The sequence below is a fragment of the Lepisosteus oculatus genome, chromosome 2, assembly GCF_040954835.1.
Source record: "Lepisosteus oculatus isolate fLepOcu1 chromosome 2, fLepOcu1.hap2, whole genome shotgun sequence".
Taxonomy (NCBI): domain Eukaryota; kingdom Metazoa; phylum Chordata; class Actinopteri; order Semionotiformes; family Lepisosteidae; genus Lepisosteus; species Lepisosteus oculatus.
In genome coordinates, this window is record NC_090697.1 from 72,872,075 (window position 1) to 72,888,743 (window position 16,669).

The window sequence follows — 16,669 nt, forward strand, 5'->3', positions numbered from 1 at the left end:
TCTACAGTATATCTCTACTGAGTTTTGGAGAACCTACGTTCTCTATTAATTTTTGGATTGATGCTGATGTCTTCTCTGAGGCTGAGTTACTGATAATGATGTTTAGATTCTGGGTGTTGTGTTCACCATTTACAGAGTTGTTGATGAAGTTTGGTGATTCTTCAGCTGAAGCAACAAGCCCTTGCTGTCGATTATTGGTCCAAGAGATTGATGCTACATAAGTGTCCTACCCTGCCTTCGTTCTGTTCCTAATCTCCCATTGGGAAAACCCCACTGTGCCATAGCTAGGGTGAATCAAAGTACTGCAGGATATCTTACAGTTTGGTGAGGATGGAGAGTCCTTGGAACATCTCTGGGGCCAGACAGCCGATCCGATTATTTGAGAGATCCCTAAAACAGAGGAAAGACTTTCTATTGTCATTTCATTTGAATTATTCAGAATTTCTCTTTTGTTTTGCTTACTGTATAATCTATTGCATTTCATTGAAATGTTCGGCATTTATTTGTGTTTGGTAATTGTGTTTAAAATTGACCTCAAGATTAATTCAATTAATTAAAAATAACAAAAAAACACTGGCAGTCACATCTTAATGTTAATGCACATTGCTACCAGCCCATAACATTTTCAAACTTGTCTTTTAGCTATCCTCAAGTCAGCAGAAAAAATGTGACTACTTTCACATGAAGTGTGAATCATGAAAGTGTGTGTAAATTGTGTATGAGTGTATGTAACACACCTGAGCATTTGTATGAGCTGTATCTGGGTCTACATATCTATTTTTGCAACCAGACGTCTGATACTCACAGCTTTCGGAGCTCAGACAGGCCATGAAATGCTCCAGGCAAGATAGTGCTGATCAGATTGTTCTTCAGATCCCTGCAAACAGACAACAAATAATCAATTCACATCATGAGCATGACCACACATGAGTGTCATAATAAGTTAAAGTTATAAGTTATAAAATTTTTGAATTCCTGATAAAAGAATATTGAGCATTATTCCTGTATTATATCACCTTAAAGTTCTTCATTTCACGTGTTGCTTTTGTAAAAGTTTGCATTCCAGAACAGTTTAAAATGATGTGAAGAGAAGGCACGCACACAGTTTTAGCAACTTTCAGAACATTTAGAAATGTCACTACTGAACAGCAGCGGTTTGCCTGCTGGTGCTCTCTGATCTCATGTCCACTCCCAAGTGGACAACACAGCCCAGAGAAGAAATGGAAGCCAGTAGGAAGCAGGAACAAGACAAAGCAAAAATCAGTTCACTTGTGACCTGGGCTGGGCTTGACCTGGCTGTTAAAGTTGGAAAGTTATCCCAGGTGCCAACAGGACAGACAGGCTTGGATGCCCACATCTAAAGAAGAAGGAAGTAAACACAGACTGCAAGGCTGAACTCTATTACAGTCTTTTTTAGACAACTCTACCAATGAAAAGTTTGATTTAAGACAACCCAGCCTTGAATATGAATTTATTCAGCAGCCTTTGAAGATCTGATTTCAGATTTGCACCCTAACCCCCTCTTTTCCTTCCGTGTCCACCCCTCTCGATTTCTACAGAAACACCCATGTGTTAAACTGCTCAGCTGCTCCCTTCCCACCTGCCTGACAATTAACCCCTGGAATGCCAGGAACGATTTTATAGACCAGGTGGGAATAGCAAGAATGGGGAAGGTCAACAGACAAATGTAAATGATCTGTACTGCCAAGCAACAGGAATCCGATCTGATACCCTGCAGTTAAGAGCTATTGCACGCCACAGATCTTAAACAGTGAATCATGGTAGATTTTTGTGAACAGTTCAAACAAAGTTTACTCCAACTTTATAACAATATTTGAGTTACTTTCTTTTGCATCTTCCTTTGGTTGTGTTTATCTCACTGCTCTTTATAAATGAGTCTCTCAAAGTTGATTTCTACGTAGAAGGTGGGAGAAGGTTGCATATTGAAGCTGCTTGATAAGGTCTTTATAGGAAATGACACCCACAGGAAAACTTTTGATTGGCTTGAGGTGTGGCTAGAGTGGATTCAAACCTGCATTTCACACGCCGATCGCCATTTTAATCTAATCCTTATCCATGTCTCCATCCTTAATGGTATGCTACCACTTTACATCATTTCACTCGGATCTACTGATCTCTTTAAACTTTTAAAATGTCCTTCATTATCTACAGTTGTATCTACAGTTGTAAAATTGTAAAATGGCACTGACGTCTGCTTACTACACCGAAAATATGCTGTGAGATCCCTTCTTCAGAAAAAATTGTCTACATCAAAATTGCTACCTTCACTGTAGGACCTGTCAGAAAACAAACACAGCAATGGGTAGGGGTCTCTTGGTTGCTTCCCAATGGTATAGAATTTGTCCCTCTAACATAGTGGCAAGAGAAGAAAATGTGCCTGAAAAATAAGAGGGATAGTTACCACAATTTCTACCACTCATTTCTGTTTTAAGATTGGAAACCCATCTTTAAATCCTACTTGCTTGTGGGAACAGTTTCCTTTAAGGTGATTTAGAATGCAGGGAACAGGCAGAGAATATCAAAAGGTTAAGAAATATATTGCCTGGGACATGGAAATATTCAGATTAATGCCATGAATTACACATCTAAACAGTTTATTCCCTGTGGGATGTTTTCCACACACTGAAGAGCACAGCAAAAGCATGAAGCATCAATAATGCGTCCCACTTTTAACTTACTTTTACATTTCCTAAATTCTTGATGTCTTGTTCTCAAGATCCTGTGAAATTATGGTGCACAATGTAAAACGTGCTTCTCCGATTTGGATCCAAGAATGGGACAAGTATTTTTAGTGTAACGTCAAGTAATCAAGGTTTTACAATGCGATGACAAGGTATGAAAACGCAGACAGGCTGTGAATTCCCCTTAGAACTGGAGCTGGCCTTGGCCCTCAGGAAGAGATTTGCAAACCTGCAGAAAATGTGCCAGTGTGCCAGCGTGCTGCTCTGCAGACAACACAAGCTGCTTTTGAGGACTGAGTGGTGTTTGTCAGAGAGTCTGTAGGCTAGGGCAACGGGGGGAACATAGTCACTTCCTGTCTGGACAGTCCCAGGGCTCATTAGTACAGTGATGAAAGGCAGCGCCCTGCCTATGGCTTCCTCCCGCTGATGAGTGACCACTGGCCGAGTCCCACAGAATCACAGTTGCTCAACAGGCATGCCTCACAGGGACAGATACTCACTGTCGGCTTCAACTGCTCTGATCAGGAAAGACGAACACACACTTCAGCATGGGCCTCTCTGTGATCTTCTAACCTGGTGGAGTGTCTCAGCCTGTTCATCTTAAAATACCCTCCTAATAGCAGGGATATCCCCCACTGATGAGTGAGTGGAGATTGTACTTCTTCTAAATATAGATACCTTTCGGCACACAGCCAGTATCTCAGTGGATCAGGGAGACTAACTGCTGCTGGACTGGAAGTGTGCCTAGAGCCGAGATCTACATAGCTGTCTAGTGACTTCGCCCAGAAGAGAGTACAATGGCCTGAAGTGCACAGGGACAAGGACATATGGAGAATAAGGACAATATGGGATCGATTCCACTGACATATGCTTCAGGACACAAGAGTATTGCAGTAGATTCAATGACTAACTGATCATCAAGAGCATCACTGCAATATTAAAAGTGCCATGAAGAAGCAAAAGCGAAATAATGCATGAAGGCCAACGTTTCAAAAAAAACCTGGACTCTGATTTCCCACCTTGGCTACATTAACAGTCTCCACCCAGAGGGCAGAATAGACTGTACCCTGAGGACACATCCATTCCAGAAAGTGCAGATGATCAGCAGGCATCTATGCTTAACGTTTCCATTCCGTTTTCACAGGAAAGGAGGGTGTACCATATACTGTGCCGTCTATCGTTAGTCCTGCCAGGCACTGGCCGAAGAAGAAATGAGGTACAACTGGAACAAAAATACCTGACGTTGTCTGATCTGAGGCTCTTTTTACTTTCTCTCAGAGTTGTGCATTGCAACCCTGCTTACACAAAGTAAATGCTTTAAACTTCAATGGGGAGGGGAGGCCAGCTCCATTCCCCCATGCAATAACAAGATCTAACTGTTACTTGTATGCTACCAGTGTTTTTATATATAGTGTTTGTCCTTAGTCAGGTGGGCCCATAGCAGGAAAACTAGACATAGACATCATCTGAGTGAAAGGAAAGCAAACATTCTCTTAGATGTTACTTCCTGAACACAAGTGTTTCCACACCCGAAGAATGCTCCACAGCCAAAACATTGTGTTTCTTTTCTTCTCTTTTCAGCATGGAATAAACCTTTACTTGTTCCTTCACAAGTGTTTAGATGTTGATAACATTATGACATCTGTCCACACAGGGTTCCTGACAGACAAAGTCATGAACTGTGAGGATCTGAGCACTGTGTGCTTAACTTAATTAATATTAACAGCCGTGCACACAGATCCACTCTCTTATCACTCCCCTGGGGAATGTGGAGGGGAGAAGAGTCAACAGAGAATGAAGGAGAGAGGTTGAGAATCAGACCAAGACTATTTGCTACCAGTGTTTCAGACGTTCCCCATCATTACAATGCAATGATCTGGGACAGAGAGACAGATCTGGTAGGATTGCTGTCCCGAAGCGCTTAGGTGTAAAGTAGTTCATTCATGATGAGCCGAAGGGGAAAAGTCCAGTATTTCCTATTATTTTAGGTTCACAGATCTGTGGAAATATTCTTGCTGCAAATTGTGACTTCCATCAGACCTTGTAAAACCAGCGATGGATCAAACTGATATCCAAGGGGGGGTTTACTTGTTTTCACGGGCTGAAAACATTATTAAGAGCTGTGAATGGGGTGCGCTCTTATCCTCACTAAAGCCCAAGAGCAGGAGTCTGATGGAAGCTGAAGCTCTGCATGAGAATACTGAGCCAGTGCTCATTATCGCAAGACTGGGAACCGAGAATTTCCTGTTTCACTCCATTAAAAGGGTCTTTTAAAACCATAAAGGGGCATGCCGTTTGCAAATTTTCTCCTGAGCCGCCTCACCGTATGGACCCTCACACACTCTGAATATGAGACGGGAGATATTTTGGGAGGGTGATTTGGGGATGATTGCGGAGGCTTGGAGGAGTTGGCACCTCTGTTCCAGTGGAGCCTGGTGGAGCCCCATTTTGGTGCTGCATGTCATTTCCTGTCTCATTGGCAGCACCGGTGTAGGGCCCCCTTTCTCTCGCTCGTTTATTTTTATGGTTTCCTCTCTTTTATTTTTTCAGTCCTGGTAGGGGGAGGGTTGTGCTGCGAGCAAAATCAGTTCTGTATAATTACCCCTTCCCACCAGCACTCGCTCACAAAGGGGGCTCTGTACAGCTTCCCCCCTTCTTCCCCCCCAAACAGGAAACCAGGATCTGATTCTCACTTGTTTTTCTACCCATTTCCTGCTTTCCTGCCCCAACATAGATTATTTTGTTTTTTGTCCCCTCAGATTAATTCCCTAATCCAAACTGTATCTCCCTTCTGCAACCAAGAGTCTGTGTATGTCCAGCAGGACTGTACACTTAACAGAACATCAGTGTGCGAGCCGTGCCTCAGAAAGTTTAAGAATGAGAGAAGGACTGTTTGGCATATTTCACACTTTAAAGTGTGCTCAGTAAAGTGCCTGCTCAAATGTTCCAGGGAATTAGCTTCAAGAATTAATCCAGGCAGTTTAGCTCAGATAGCCATGGCTCTGGGTACAACAGAACCTCTTTTCTTCAGTCCTTGACATAATATCTGATTGAATTATTGAGTCTTTTTTCTCACTGATAACTTGTGACTTTCTCAATGTGTGCCGTCAGTGCAAGTGCCGTACTTTTTAACCTGACCTCTTCTCTGTGAGACAGAAGTGGCTCAGTTAGTTTAAAGATACCTCTCCAATGTGGCACAGGCCAAGATATACTCTCACAGGTGCCCTAGGATACCACTACTACTGTACTAAGATGCCTATAGTCAAACACCACTTATGCTGTTTTATACGCAAATGCAGTGGTGCCATTTCAAATACTGGCATGATTAAAAACACAGAATGCCATGCAAAGTGATCTGCCATTAGACCAGTGGTCCCAGTATGTTCTGACCAGCACACCAGCAGCAGTTAATTCTTATTCAAAAAACAACATTTCACAACAGTTAAATGCGGTTGACACGCAGGCTGGACTAATTCTCCTCTGAACGTTTCTGTCGTTTATTTAGTTGGTTCCTGATTGCCATGGCCTAACTCTGGGGCTCCTGCTGGCACACACTGCCAACATGGCACTGCTGGCACATCTGGGCGACGCCAGGTTTGATTGCAACAGGCTGGCAGTGCCTGACCCACAGCCTGCTGGCGACAGACTGACTAACCGTTCTTAATTTGGGGCATAGCCGCGTGTAGCTACAGTATACTGATACCCATCTTGTGTAAACATTCCATGAGTCAGCACGTTGCTGAACCTACTCAGAATAAGGGATAATTGTTTGCTTTCATAGGCAGGTCTCAGCCAATGCTATGCATAGTTATAAAAATATACACACTGATCTCTTTCCCCCAAATACGCACAGACCAGTCAATTTTAAAGCAAACATCTTTTTTGTTTGTTTTGCTTTTGGGGCACATATATGGAAATGAAGAAAAAAGCGCAGCACCAGTCAAAACATCAAAAATGTGTGTTCCGAAAATGTGTTCTATTACAGCCAGTAAATACTGCTTCAGAGCTATGCGAGGGTCGTGCAACACGCAAGACATATCGACACACGCAATTCGGGGGAAGTGGCTGCTCCGAGACACGCTGGAGGTTGAGCCGTCCAAGTGCAACAGCAGCAGCAAGGGAGGCAGGATGCACACGAGCGATTTGAAAAGCTCCGAGCTTTTCTCTGAGCAGAAGGAAATACCAGAGGCCATTGCTTTTCCAGCTAATTATAGTCCGTTTCTGAGTTTTCTCAAAGAGCCAAAACGCAGCATTCCTGATTGTGTTTTATTTGTGTGTTTGTGCGTAATCTTTCAGAGGTCGATTTTAAAGGGATCAGGCGAAACAGATCAAGTGCTATGCTCTCGCCAAATATTCAACACCTTTCTCTACACAGACAACCAAACGTGCAGTACAAACCCAGACTTTGAAGCTGTACAATTTTCTACAACTTGTACTTAAGAAGTGCAAGGAAGCAGAACAAAAAAATCATTTGGGGTCATTAGCATCTGTTCTGTCACGTATCAGCGACTGGGTCCCGAAGTAGAAATGGAAGAAATAGAAATTGCGTTTTACCAACATATGGGCTAAGTGTGCAGAGATAGAGAGGAGAATGGGGGTGGGGAGAGGGATTAAGAGAGAGAACAGGCAAAAGGAAACCATGAGACAGAACAAGGGAATGAGAGCGAGGGATAGAGAGTGACAAAGGAACAGAGGAGCAAAAAGCAACAGAGAAAGGAGGGGAGAAGGAAGGAGAAAGAGAGTCTGGAGCTGAAGAGAACGGTCTCTTTCTCACTTGTGAGAGAGATAGTGTGCGTGTGTGCATGTGTGTACATAAGTGCGCCTGCAGTTGCACTAAGCCCGTGTCAAGACTGAGCCGAGCTCACAATCCAAACACTCCCCTTCCTTCAGTTTATCTCACAGACACATCTGGAGACTATCAACCCCCCCCACCACACACACTCACAAAGTTAACCCCTTCCTCCCCACCTTCTCAAGACACACACCTCCCCCAGTCATCGCTCACTCACTCTCGGCAGAAAGTCACAATTCAGCTATCACACAAAATCATGTTTCGTTTAGAGGAAGGAAGGCTCCAGCCTGTTCACCAAGGCCTCTGAGGACTGATTTGTTTTCTTTTTCTCCTGAGGTCCCAATAGAATCGTACAGCCAGCTCATTTCCACAGTACTATTTTGCCAGGACCTGTATAATGTGATGGGGCCGACTTAAAATAAATGAACTCAAATAAACACTCAGGCTCGCCAAGGTAATTCCCTTACCTACGCTGGAAACAATGCTGACCTTCATCAACAAAAAAAAAAAAGAGACTTACGTTTTACATTCAAGAATGTTTATAAAGTCTGCTTTCTGTAGTTGTTACCTTCGCTTTGCTTGCCTACTTCAACATATGTGTCCTGCTCCTCGCTGTCCTGCTGCTTCTGCTTAATTTGTTGTTATTACTTTAGTAAGGATGACAACAGGATATGCGCAGGGGAAGCAAATTAGAGCCACACAATGCCCTGAGGCACATTAGCTGAAACATTTGAGTTCCTGCATTGCCGATAAATGTGCCCAGTGTGATTCCTTATTGTTTCCTTGATAAAGTTTTTGTTTTTTATGTTGGAATGGCTTAGCTGCTTGGATAGCAATCAATGTAGCAGAGGATGGCAGGTGATCATTGGGTCTGAGTCAGACAAAGCTCATTTTCTCAAATTTTGACTGGGTATCAGCTCGAATTGGGTAACACTTCTTCACACAACGAGATTCGGTGGCTCTGAAACTAACTGCTGCTCTTCGTTATATTTAGAATCCTGAGTCTCCTTCAAGAAGTAGTTTGATGAGCTTCATGAACCAATGTATGCTGCAAACCCACATGTTCTTACATTCTTAGCAGCAGAGTGACAGGCAAATCTATCAAGTCTTGCAAAGGCTTGCCCTTCTCTCTCTCATACAAACACAGACTGCAGAAGTCTCACAGATAGTGCCATTCAAACCCTTCACGCACACATACAGATGGACTCTACCAGCCCCAGTTACAGTACACTTCATACATCACCCCCTGCTGCTCCTTCATCACAGACCCTGTAGCCCTTCACACCCTCCAGGTCTGGCGCAGTAATTAAAGCCCCTGTACCCTCAATGTCCTGTGTCCCAGTGAGTGGTAAAGGCCGTCTGGACACGAGCCAGGCCCCACTGCTCATTATTCTCATTAGTGCGGCGCAAATCAGAGCTGGACAGGCCGCTGGGATCTGTCCACAACTCGTTAAGGTCTCTGCTCGTTAAGAGGCCGGCCTTGGCGGGGTCCTGAGCCGCGGGGGCTGTCTGCGATCGGATGAGAGGGCCGGAAGGGGTTAATATCTGATGGCGAAGAGAAGTCCTGGGAAGCAGTCACGCGAAACACTGCCGGAGTGCCGGAGTCACTGACTGCAGGGACACAGGGATGGGGATGAGTTACACACACCAGGCACAGCCGCGGTAAGAGCAGGCAGTGGCAATGAAGAGACTGCTCACTGTTCCCAGATTTACTGACTTCTTTTTATTGTCCCAGATGAGAAACATGCTTTGCAGGTAGGTAAAAGACATAACACAGTACATTTTCGTTCTATTACACTTGAATCTGGGTAGTCACCAACACCAACACTCTGATGGAAGGAGCTCAAATTCACTGTGCAAGGGGTGGTCATGATAGGGATTACTGACGTTCTGCACTACTTGACATAGATATCTGACAGCTGTAGCAGAATATTGTATAGTTTATACAGTAATAGTTTTATAGGGTTAATAGTAAGTTTATATAGCACTTATATAGCAAAAAAGAAGTGTCAGTTATGCCCCTACTGCATTTGTGAATACACATAATTTTCTTTCTGTCTTTTGTGATCTTTTGTGATGAACTAGAATACCACTTACCACAGTAAATAATCTGATTTCTATTGGAATCTCCTCACTTGCAAAAGATCCTTATCGTTGGCCTCGTCTGCATTTTGTCTACCGGGCATCCGTCAAAGTCCATGCAAGTTTCCAAACTCTGAAAGTGTGTTTGTGACAGTACAGGCATGGTTTATGCCCAAAATAAAGGCGCAAAGCAATTACAGCACAGTTTTTCCACAAGCTGACAAAAGACTATTATGTTGTAGTCTGGCGTTACTTCTTAACTTGAGAAGCATAATTTAAAGGTCATGCCAATGTTGATCTAGTGTTGCCTAATCTAAAATTAAGAAACATTCTTGTTCGTGCCTAAAGGGTAGTCACTTTAAGACACATTGCAGTTATTGCATCTTCTTTTTTTTCCCTTGGCTTTATTTATTTGTTCAAAGCAGCCTTGCAAATGAATTCAGCTGGCCTGGGCTTTCCTTGAGCTGACTTCCCATCTTTTTTTTCCCAGACATTATATGCGATTCTCAGAAATGTGCCCCAGATTCAAGGCTTTCTGTTATTCTGTATAGAGGTTGTGTCTTGCTCATATCACGGGGGCACAACAGGTATTCTGTGTAATCCGTGTTGTTGCTTTGGCTCAGAATGGTATTGGCTGTACAAACAGAGGGAGATCAGCTTCTGGACACAACCCCCCTTTGAAGGCAGACCTCCAAGAAACTTATGACCGCCACAGAGGCTCTTTCAAACCAAATATACAAACCAAAAATGAGCAGTTCTACTAAAAGGGGATGGATTTGAGATCAGCTAAGTTAAGAAAGAACAATTTTTGCATCTCCTCTTCAGTAGCCCTACTCATGCTCATACTGACTTATAGGGATAAGTCAGTATGAGCATGAGTAGGGCTACTGAAGAGGAGATGCAAAAATTGTTCTTTCTTAACTTCATTTCATACCCTTGGTCCCCAGTGCAGTTTATGGCTCGTCTGTCAGCATAACTGTGTCTCACACCCCTAGCTGAGAGACAAGCTTGTGTCTGAAGCCCTGATGGCATCTGAACCCTGTACACTCTCCCCCCTGCGGGGTTTACCAGAGCCCAGGGTGTTGGAGCATGGGAGCATGGCAGCTCTAGTTACACTCTCCCCAACCCTTAACCTCACCGGGACCCAGGGGTCATCTGGCTGTGGTAAACTTCTCTCCAGACATTAACTATATCTGTCTCAACACCACATACTCATTACCATGCCTAGCTACCCCTAAAACCATGTACCATGGTAAATTACCATGGTACCTTTGCGGTTCATTGTGCTTTTGACCTTGTCTGTTCCTCTGATTATTTTTTCTCTGCTTAGCTTTGATTCCTACTTTGCTATGCTTCTTCATATTGTCTATATTCTGCCCTGCTTTTACCATAATTCCACTGTACTTTGCAGAGTTTTTACAAAGAAAAACCACAGCACATGTCCACTACCAAAGCCATGACAAATAGATTTGCAGTATTCGAGAACCACAGTCACTAGAAATATACACAGTTGGCTTGGAAATACTTAGGGAATTACTTCTCAGGAACGGATTTCCCTTTAAGTGCAGGGACAGACTTTTTTGAAGCTCATAATAGTAAAGAGAGGTGTCGTCAGGGGTTAACGGAGCTAGACATACAGTAGAGCTGAGCCAAGGCTCTCCACAAAAATTGCACTTGTAAGGTAGCTGGCATCGGTCTTCAAGACCACTGGGAAGCAGGAGTTCTGTGGCTGGATGGACACCTGTAGAATCTGAAGGAATGGGGACTTCAGTTCCTGTCTCTATTTCTGATTATAGATTCCATCAGTGTGCCTCATCAATCTCTGACATATGCTGACACTCTCAGCCCATGCGCTACGTAAACAACAGACTGACTCCAGTTAATTATGGGCTGGCAATGAAAAGGCAAATTGAAAAACTGTTCATTTCCTGAAATGTACATTGTTACCAATACTAATATTGTTTACTCTATTTATTAGTTTGGCCAATAGCTCTATCCAGAACAACTGAAAATACACGCATGACTTTAGATGAGTAAAAATCCTACACACACCGCAGGATAAGGTTAGAAAATGATAAACAAGGCCAGAGAAGGCTCAAAGTGCAATGCATGTGCTCTGCTAGACAAAAAGAAATAGTAATATTGAAATCAGTGTACAGATGGTGTGAATATCAAGGAGAAATCAAATGACTTTATGCATGCACTATGATCTATGTGGTAATTTTTATGGCAATTCTGCCAAGTTGATATCCGTGGCAAATAACTATATATATCAAAAAACATTCAGGCAGGACTATTGGCGTTCGCTTCTCCTCAGAAGCCGACGTCTTCTTCTCATTATCCCCTTATCTTGTAGCTTGAGCGGGGCCTGCCTGATAATGACAGATGACCATGTAATTACGTGATCTTTTCTGCATAACTCTGTGATAGGAGTTACACCACTTTCATCCTCCCACCTGGCAGGCCTCCCACTCAGCAGTGGAATAACATCAGCCCAGCCGAGCCGGGAGCTACACTACTTACTACGGGCTCGCCGCGCCACGCTCAAAGGAGATTCGCCCCTCTCGAAACCCCCCCCCACCTCCGTCCGAACAAGAAACCAGAAACAGCCCCAGGGTCAAAGGGGACTGGTCAGCGCCCATGGTTGCTTAGATGGCTGGTGTGGGTGGTTTTCCTATCCAGAGTGGGGACGGCTCAAGTCTTACACCTGTTATTGTCAAACACAGCACACAGCTTCACCCACCCGTCCCACTGGCAAAATAACTTCCCTACTCATGATGACAACTAGAAAACAATGGATTTATATCATGGGAAAGCACAATGTACAAAATGGAAATTCAGCAGCTTGGTGAACGCGACAGAGAGACGAATCGGATATGCTTGCCGATAGGCTGCCCAAACCCTCCCTCACTGTCGAGAGGAGATTCCAGTAGGTGTAGACGGTGAGGAGGAGGCCATGCATGAGAGACAGGCTCCAAGAGGTCCTGGGTGTGAGATTTATATACGTACAGGAGCGCACGTGTGTGAGATTAGGACCTAACCTTCCTCCAGAACCTCTGTTATCAACTCCATTCATTGGAGATTTTTTAATACTTTAAATCCTGTTACTACAATACTAGGGTTCAGTAGTGGGTCACATCAGTGAAATCACCTTTACCTGCTGGAATGGATCTGAACTATTCCAGGTATTAATCCAGTCTCTGTCTTTCTTTTTCCTCTGGATTTGGGACAACTCAACCATAATCAGGGCCATTCCACAGGCTTGTGAACAACGTTAGGACTTAATGGTCGGCGGTTTTAAAACTGATTTAAGCCTGTTAAATTGAACCAAAATTTTAAATAGTGCATCTTTTAGGCCTTACAACAGGTGCACTATTTTCATGTTTTGTTCAGTTGTATATCCTCCACTCTGACCCTTGAAAGCTGCAGTTTTATGATTTCAGTACCATTTCAACTGAGCTCTTAATATCCAAACTGAAATAATTACCTTTGAAATGATTGAAATAAATACCTTAACTATGAAATAGCAGTTTACTTTACCTGGGTCAGTTTCATGCTTTTCTCAGGTATCTGGCACTGGGATTGGAGGTCTGCTGAGTCATTAAATTCATGGTGTCTTCTGTCTTTTTTATTTAGTATGACACTGGCAGAACAAAATGCCTTCTCGGAAATATCTATGAAGCAACTATTCTAGCTGACCTTACCTTACTTTTGACAAACTTGCAGATTGTTTATATTTAACTAGGACTTCATTGCAGCTTTATCCATGATCCCTTGTAGAAATTAGGTGATTATCTGTGCCAAGTGTTAAATTTTTCTCATTATCCAAAGGGGAAATGCAGATGTGTGACTATGAATGTGGCAGATTCAGAGCAACAGCACAAATAAAGATGAGAGATCACTCACAGTTTCTCGAGGGCGGAGAGACCGAAGAAAGATCCATTCCTCAGCACGCTGATCCGGTTATTATTCAGAATCCTGTGGAAGAACAGATTGGATCAGAATCTGGCCTGACAGAGAGAGACAGACAAAGAGAGTGCTTTCATAATCCATTGTTCCTAATCAAGAATCCTAGCCACCTTCTGCCAACAAAAGCACAGTTTCACCAGTTTCTCCAGTGAACCCACACCATAGTGCTAGCTACAGTATGAGCCAAAATGTAGAAAAGGCTTCAATCCAACATTATCGATGTAAGCCATCATGCTGAGATAACATCTGGAACACATTGCTTGATTATCACATTTGAAAAACAACATGACTTAAAACTGATAATGCAAGCCTTGCCTTGGCTCATAACATTTTTGATGTACTGTATGTGAGTCTTTGAGAAGATTTTTAAGCATGGTCTACCTTTTAAAAGGGTAAGTATCTTTGTTTGTGCCTTAGTTATCTTCTCTATTTTTATATCCCATGTAATAGTTTAGCAAAATATTGTGTTGGTGAGGCAGAGTTGTGAATGACAACCATGTCATCTAGAGCAACATATGGAGCAGGCTCACTGCTGGTCTTTAGTACCTGCTAGCACAGGGCACAAGGCAGGGTACACTCTGGACAGGGTATCAGGATGTAACCAATACATTTCTTCACTAATATTAATATGCCTCACACCCCTTTTGTTTTCCTGTGATCTTACCTTACCTTCAAAGCTCATTACTAGGCTAGGATGTGAAAATCCACTCATTTTTCATTATTATCATATCAAATGTATTTTCCATAATAAACATTTATAAGCATGCTGCCATATAGTGACAAACCATGGTGCTGTCATGGAAACCTAGAATGCAAATGTAACATAGTAATCATGGATAAGGGTGATGAAAGAGTTTTCTCTTTCTGGGAGACCTGTGTAGCATCATGTACACTAGGTGCTCTTGAAGGACTTGATATGTGAGGTTATGAAGATACACAGTATGGATGGCATTCCTCTTGTAGGTGCAGTTTGGCAATAGTGACACAGGTGGCAACTGCGACTTGACTGTTCTGGCACCATGGAACTGTTTTCTTTACTGATTATAGAATGCTAAGGGCAGGGTGGAATTCCAAAATCTGCAAACTCCATTAGAGAGTGGATATGGCCCTCACTTCAAAAGAAAATCTCCCGGATCAAATGAAAGCATCACCTTTGCCAGGGCAATCCCCCTTTCCCCAGCCAGCAGATCAATTTGTTTGATCACGCTCATATCTGGAGAACAAAGTGATGCCCCCAGTCCAGGCTAAGCTGCAGCTGTTCATACTTGAACCCAGGCATTCATGCTGCACTGGTGTGGGAAATGGCTGTAAAACTGATGGCTGTATTGTGTGCAAAGTAATCAGAGAACACAGAACGACTTAGAGGGACTATTTATTGCCTTAAGAACAGAGTGCTATAGATCACCACATCCCAGAGGCTAAACATACTTCATATGTGTCAATGTGACTTTATACTCTAACTTCACATTTCAGACCACAGCTGGTTCTCTCCAGTTCCTATAGTATTTTATTTTAATTTGCAAACCCTGAGAGTCCAGTCTTGAGATTTGCTACAAATTTAGCATGGTGCTTTTCTGTTAATTGTTGACAACTGTTTCCCTGTCTGTATCAAGTCAAGACACTATGTCAGCCTCTGGAGTTGAATTTGAAATTGTCTCCCAGTCTCTGCAGGTAAAAAAAAAACAGGACACTTTCTGATTTCATCTCAGGACATCTGATTCAAACCTCCAAACCCACTCAGCTCAAGGACTATTGGTTTGGATTCATGAGGCCATTTACAACATCCCTTTCTATTCAGTAAATGTGCAGTCAATGACCAGTGATAACGGAATACGACAAAGAATGTATTTTCCCAAGAAAACTTCCCCCCAGCAGAAAAGAACAACTAACCCTCAACAACATAAACACATAGAGATTTAACTTTTCCTTAAACAAATTATCCATCAATCCACTGAGAAAGTCACTTTTTTAGTGATGATCTTAGCAATCTGGAGCCCATCCCAGAAGCACAGGCTGTAATAAAGGGCTGAAATCACATGATTGGTGTCTTTTTGGACAGGATGCCAGTTCATCGCAGGGACACACAAATATATTAATATTAGCAGGACTATTACACATCTCAAGCTATTTTTATAGCAGTACTTAACTGTACTTAAGAACACAAGAGTAAGGACTGAATCATCACAAAAAAGTATACTTGCTGGAAAAAAAACAGCAAATGTTTTGCAAACTTCATAGTACATGACCCTCAATTATAACTACAAAGACTTTTCCGTTTTTGAAACTGAGGTCTATATCCTCATGGAATATGAAATACTTCTTGGACGGAATTGTTCTGTGGCACTGCTGCAGAGCCCTGATCCTGTCTATTTTGCAATGACCAACACCAAACGCATTCAAGCTTTCCATGCGTTCTTTTTTTAATTCCAGGGTTTTCAGTTACAACGGTTAGAATTTTGCGAGCACAACAAACCATAAACTAGGAGCGATGCAGCATCCTCAGAAACGTCCGGACTGTTAGACACTCTGGAGAAAATTCACATGCTGGCCTCCCAGACTGCACACTGACGCAGGAGATTTTCAGTTTGCACATCTGTCTCTGTGCACACCAGCTCTTTAGTGATGGCCCCACCATGCCCCACTTTCCTCTTCCCCCTGCAGTGGGTCTCTAATTGCCTGCAAATTCTGTTTGTCAAAAGCAGTGTGTTTTTAATCGGCACTCTGCAACGTGCTGCTACATTTTTTAAAAGGAGCTGACAGAGAACACGCCCTACCGATTTAAAGGCACGGCAACTTTATTCAATAACATCAAGGGCACTGTCTCCCACCTTACTTAGCCCAGCCTTACATAAGATTGGACCAAAACTCTGCGCCGATATCAGATTCTCACTCCTCTCTCCTGTTCCACTTCCCTTGTCACCCCCCCAGCTCTCATGATCAATCCTGTATTCTGTTTTCCTGCTGACACCCCAGTATCCTCCATTATGAGACTCCCCGAGGAGCATGGCAGACATAGAATTATCCTCTCATTGTTTGTCTAAGAACGTGTGTTTCAAAGGAGAGAGAGAGACGTTCATAAACTAATGTTCCTCTTTTCCCACACAAAGAAAATTGAGACACCCAA

General features: G+C 43.0%; 1 protein-coding gene across 1 annotated transcript in view; it reads right to left on the reverse strand.

Annotated features, from left to right (window-relative positions):
- Positions 1-16,669, reverse strand: part of adgra2 (adhesion G protein-coupled receptor A2) — a 56,763-nt gene that overhangs the window by 19,077 nt on the left and 21,017 nt on the right. The window contains exons 2-4 of the mRNA XM_006625471.3: positions 13,483-13,554; positions 806-877; positions 319-390 (exon numbers count right to left, since the gene is read on the reverse strand). Of these exons, the coding sequence (XP_006625534.2) occupies positions 319-390; positions 806-877; positions 13,483-13,554 (216 nt within the window). The remainder of the gene's footprint in view (positions 1-318; positions 391-805; positions 878-13,482; positions 13,555-16,669) is intronic.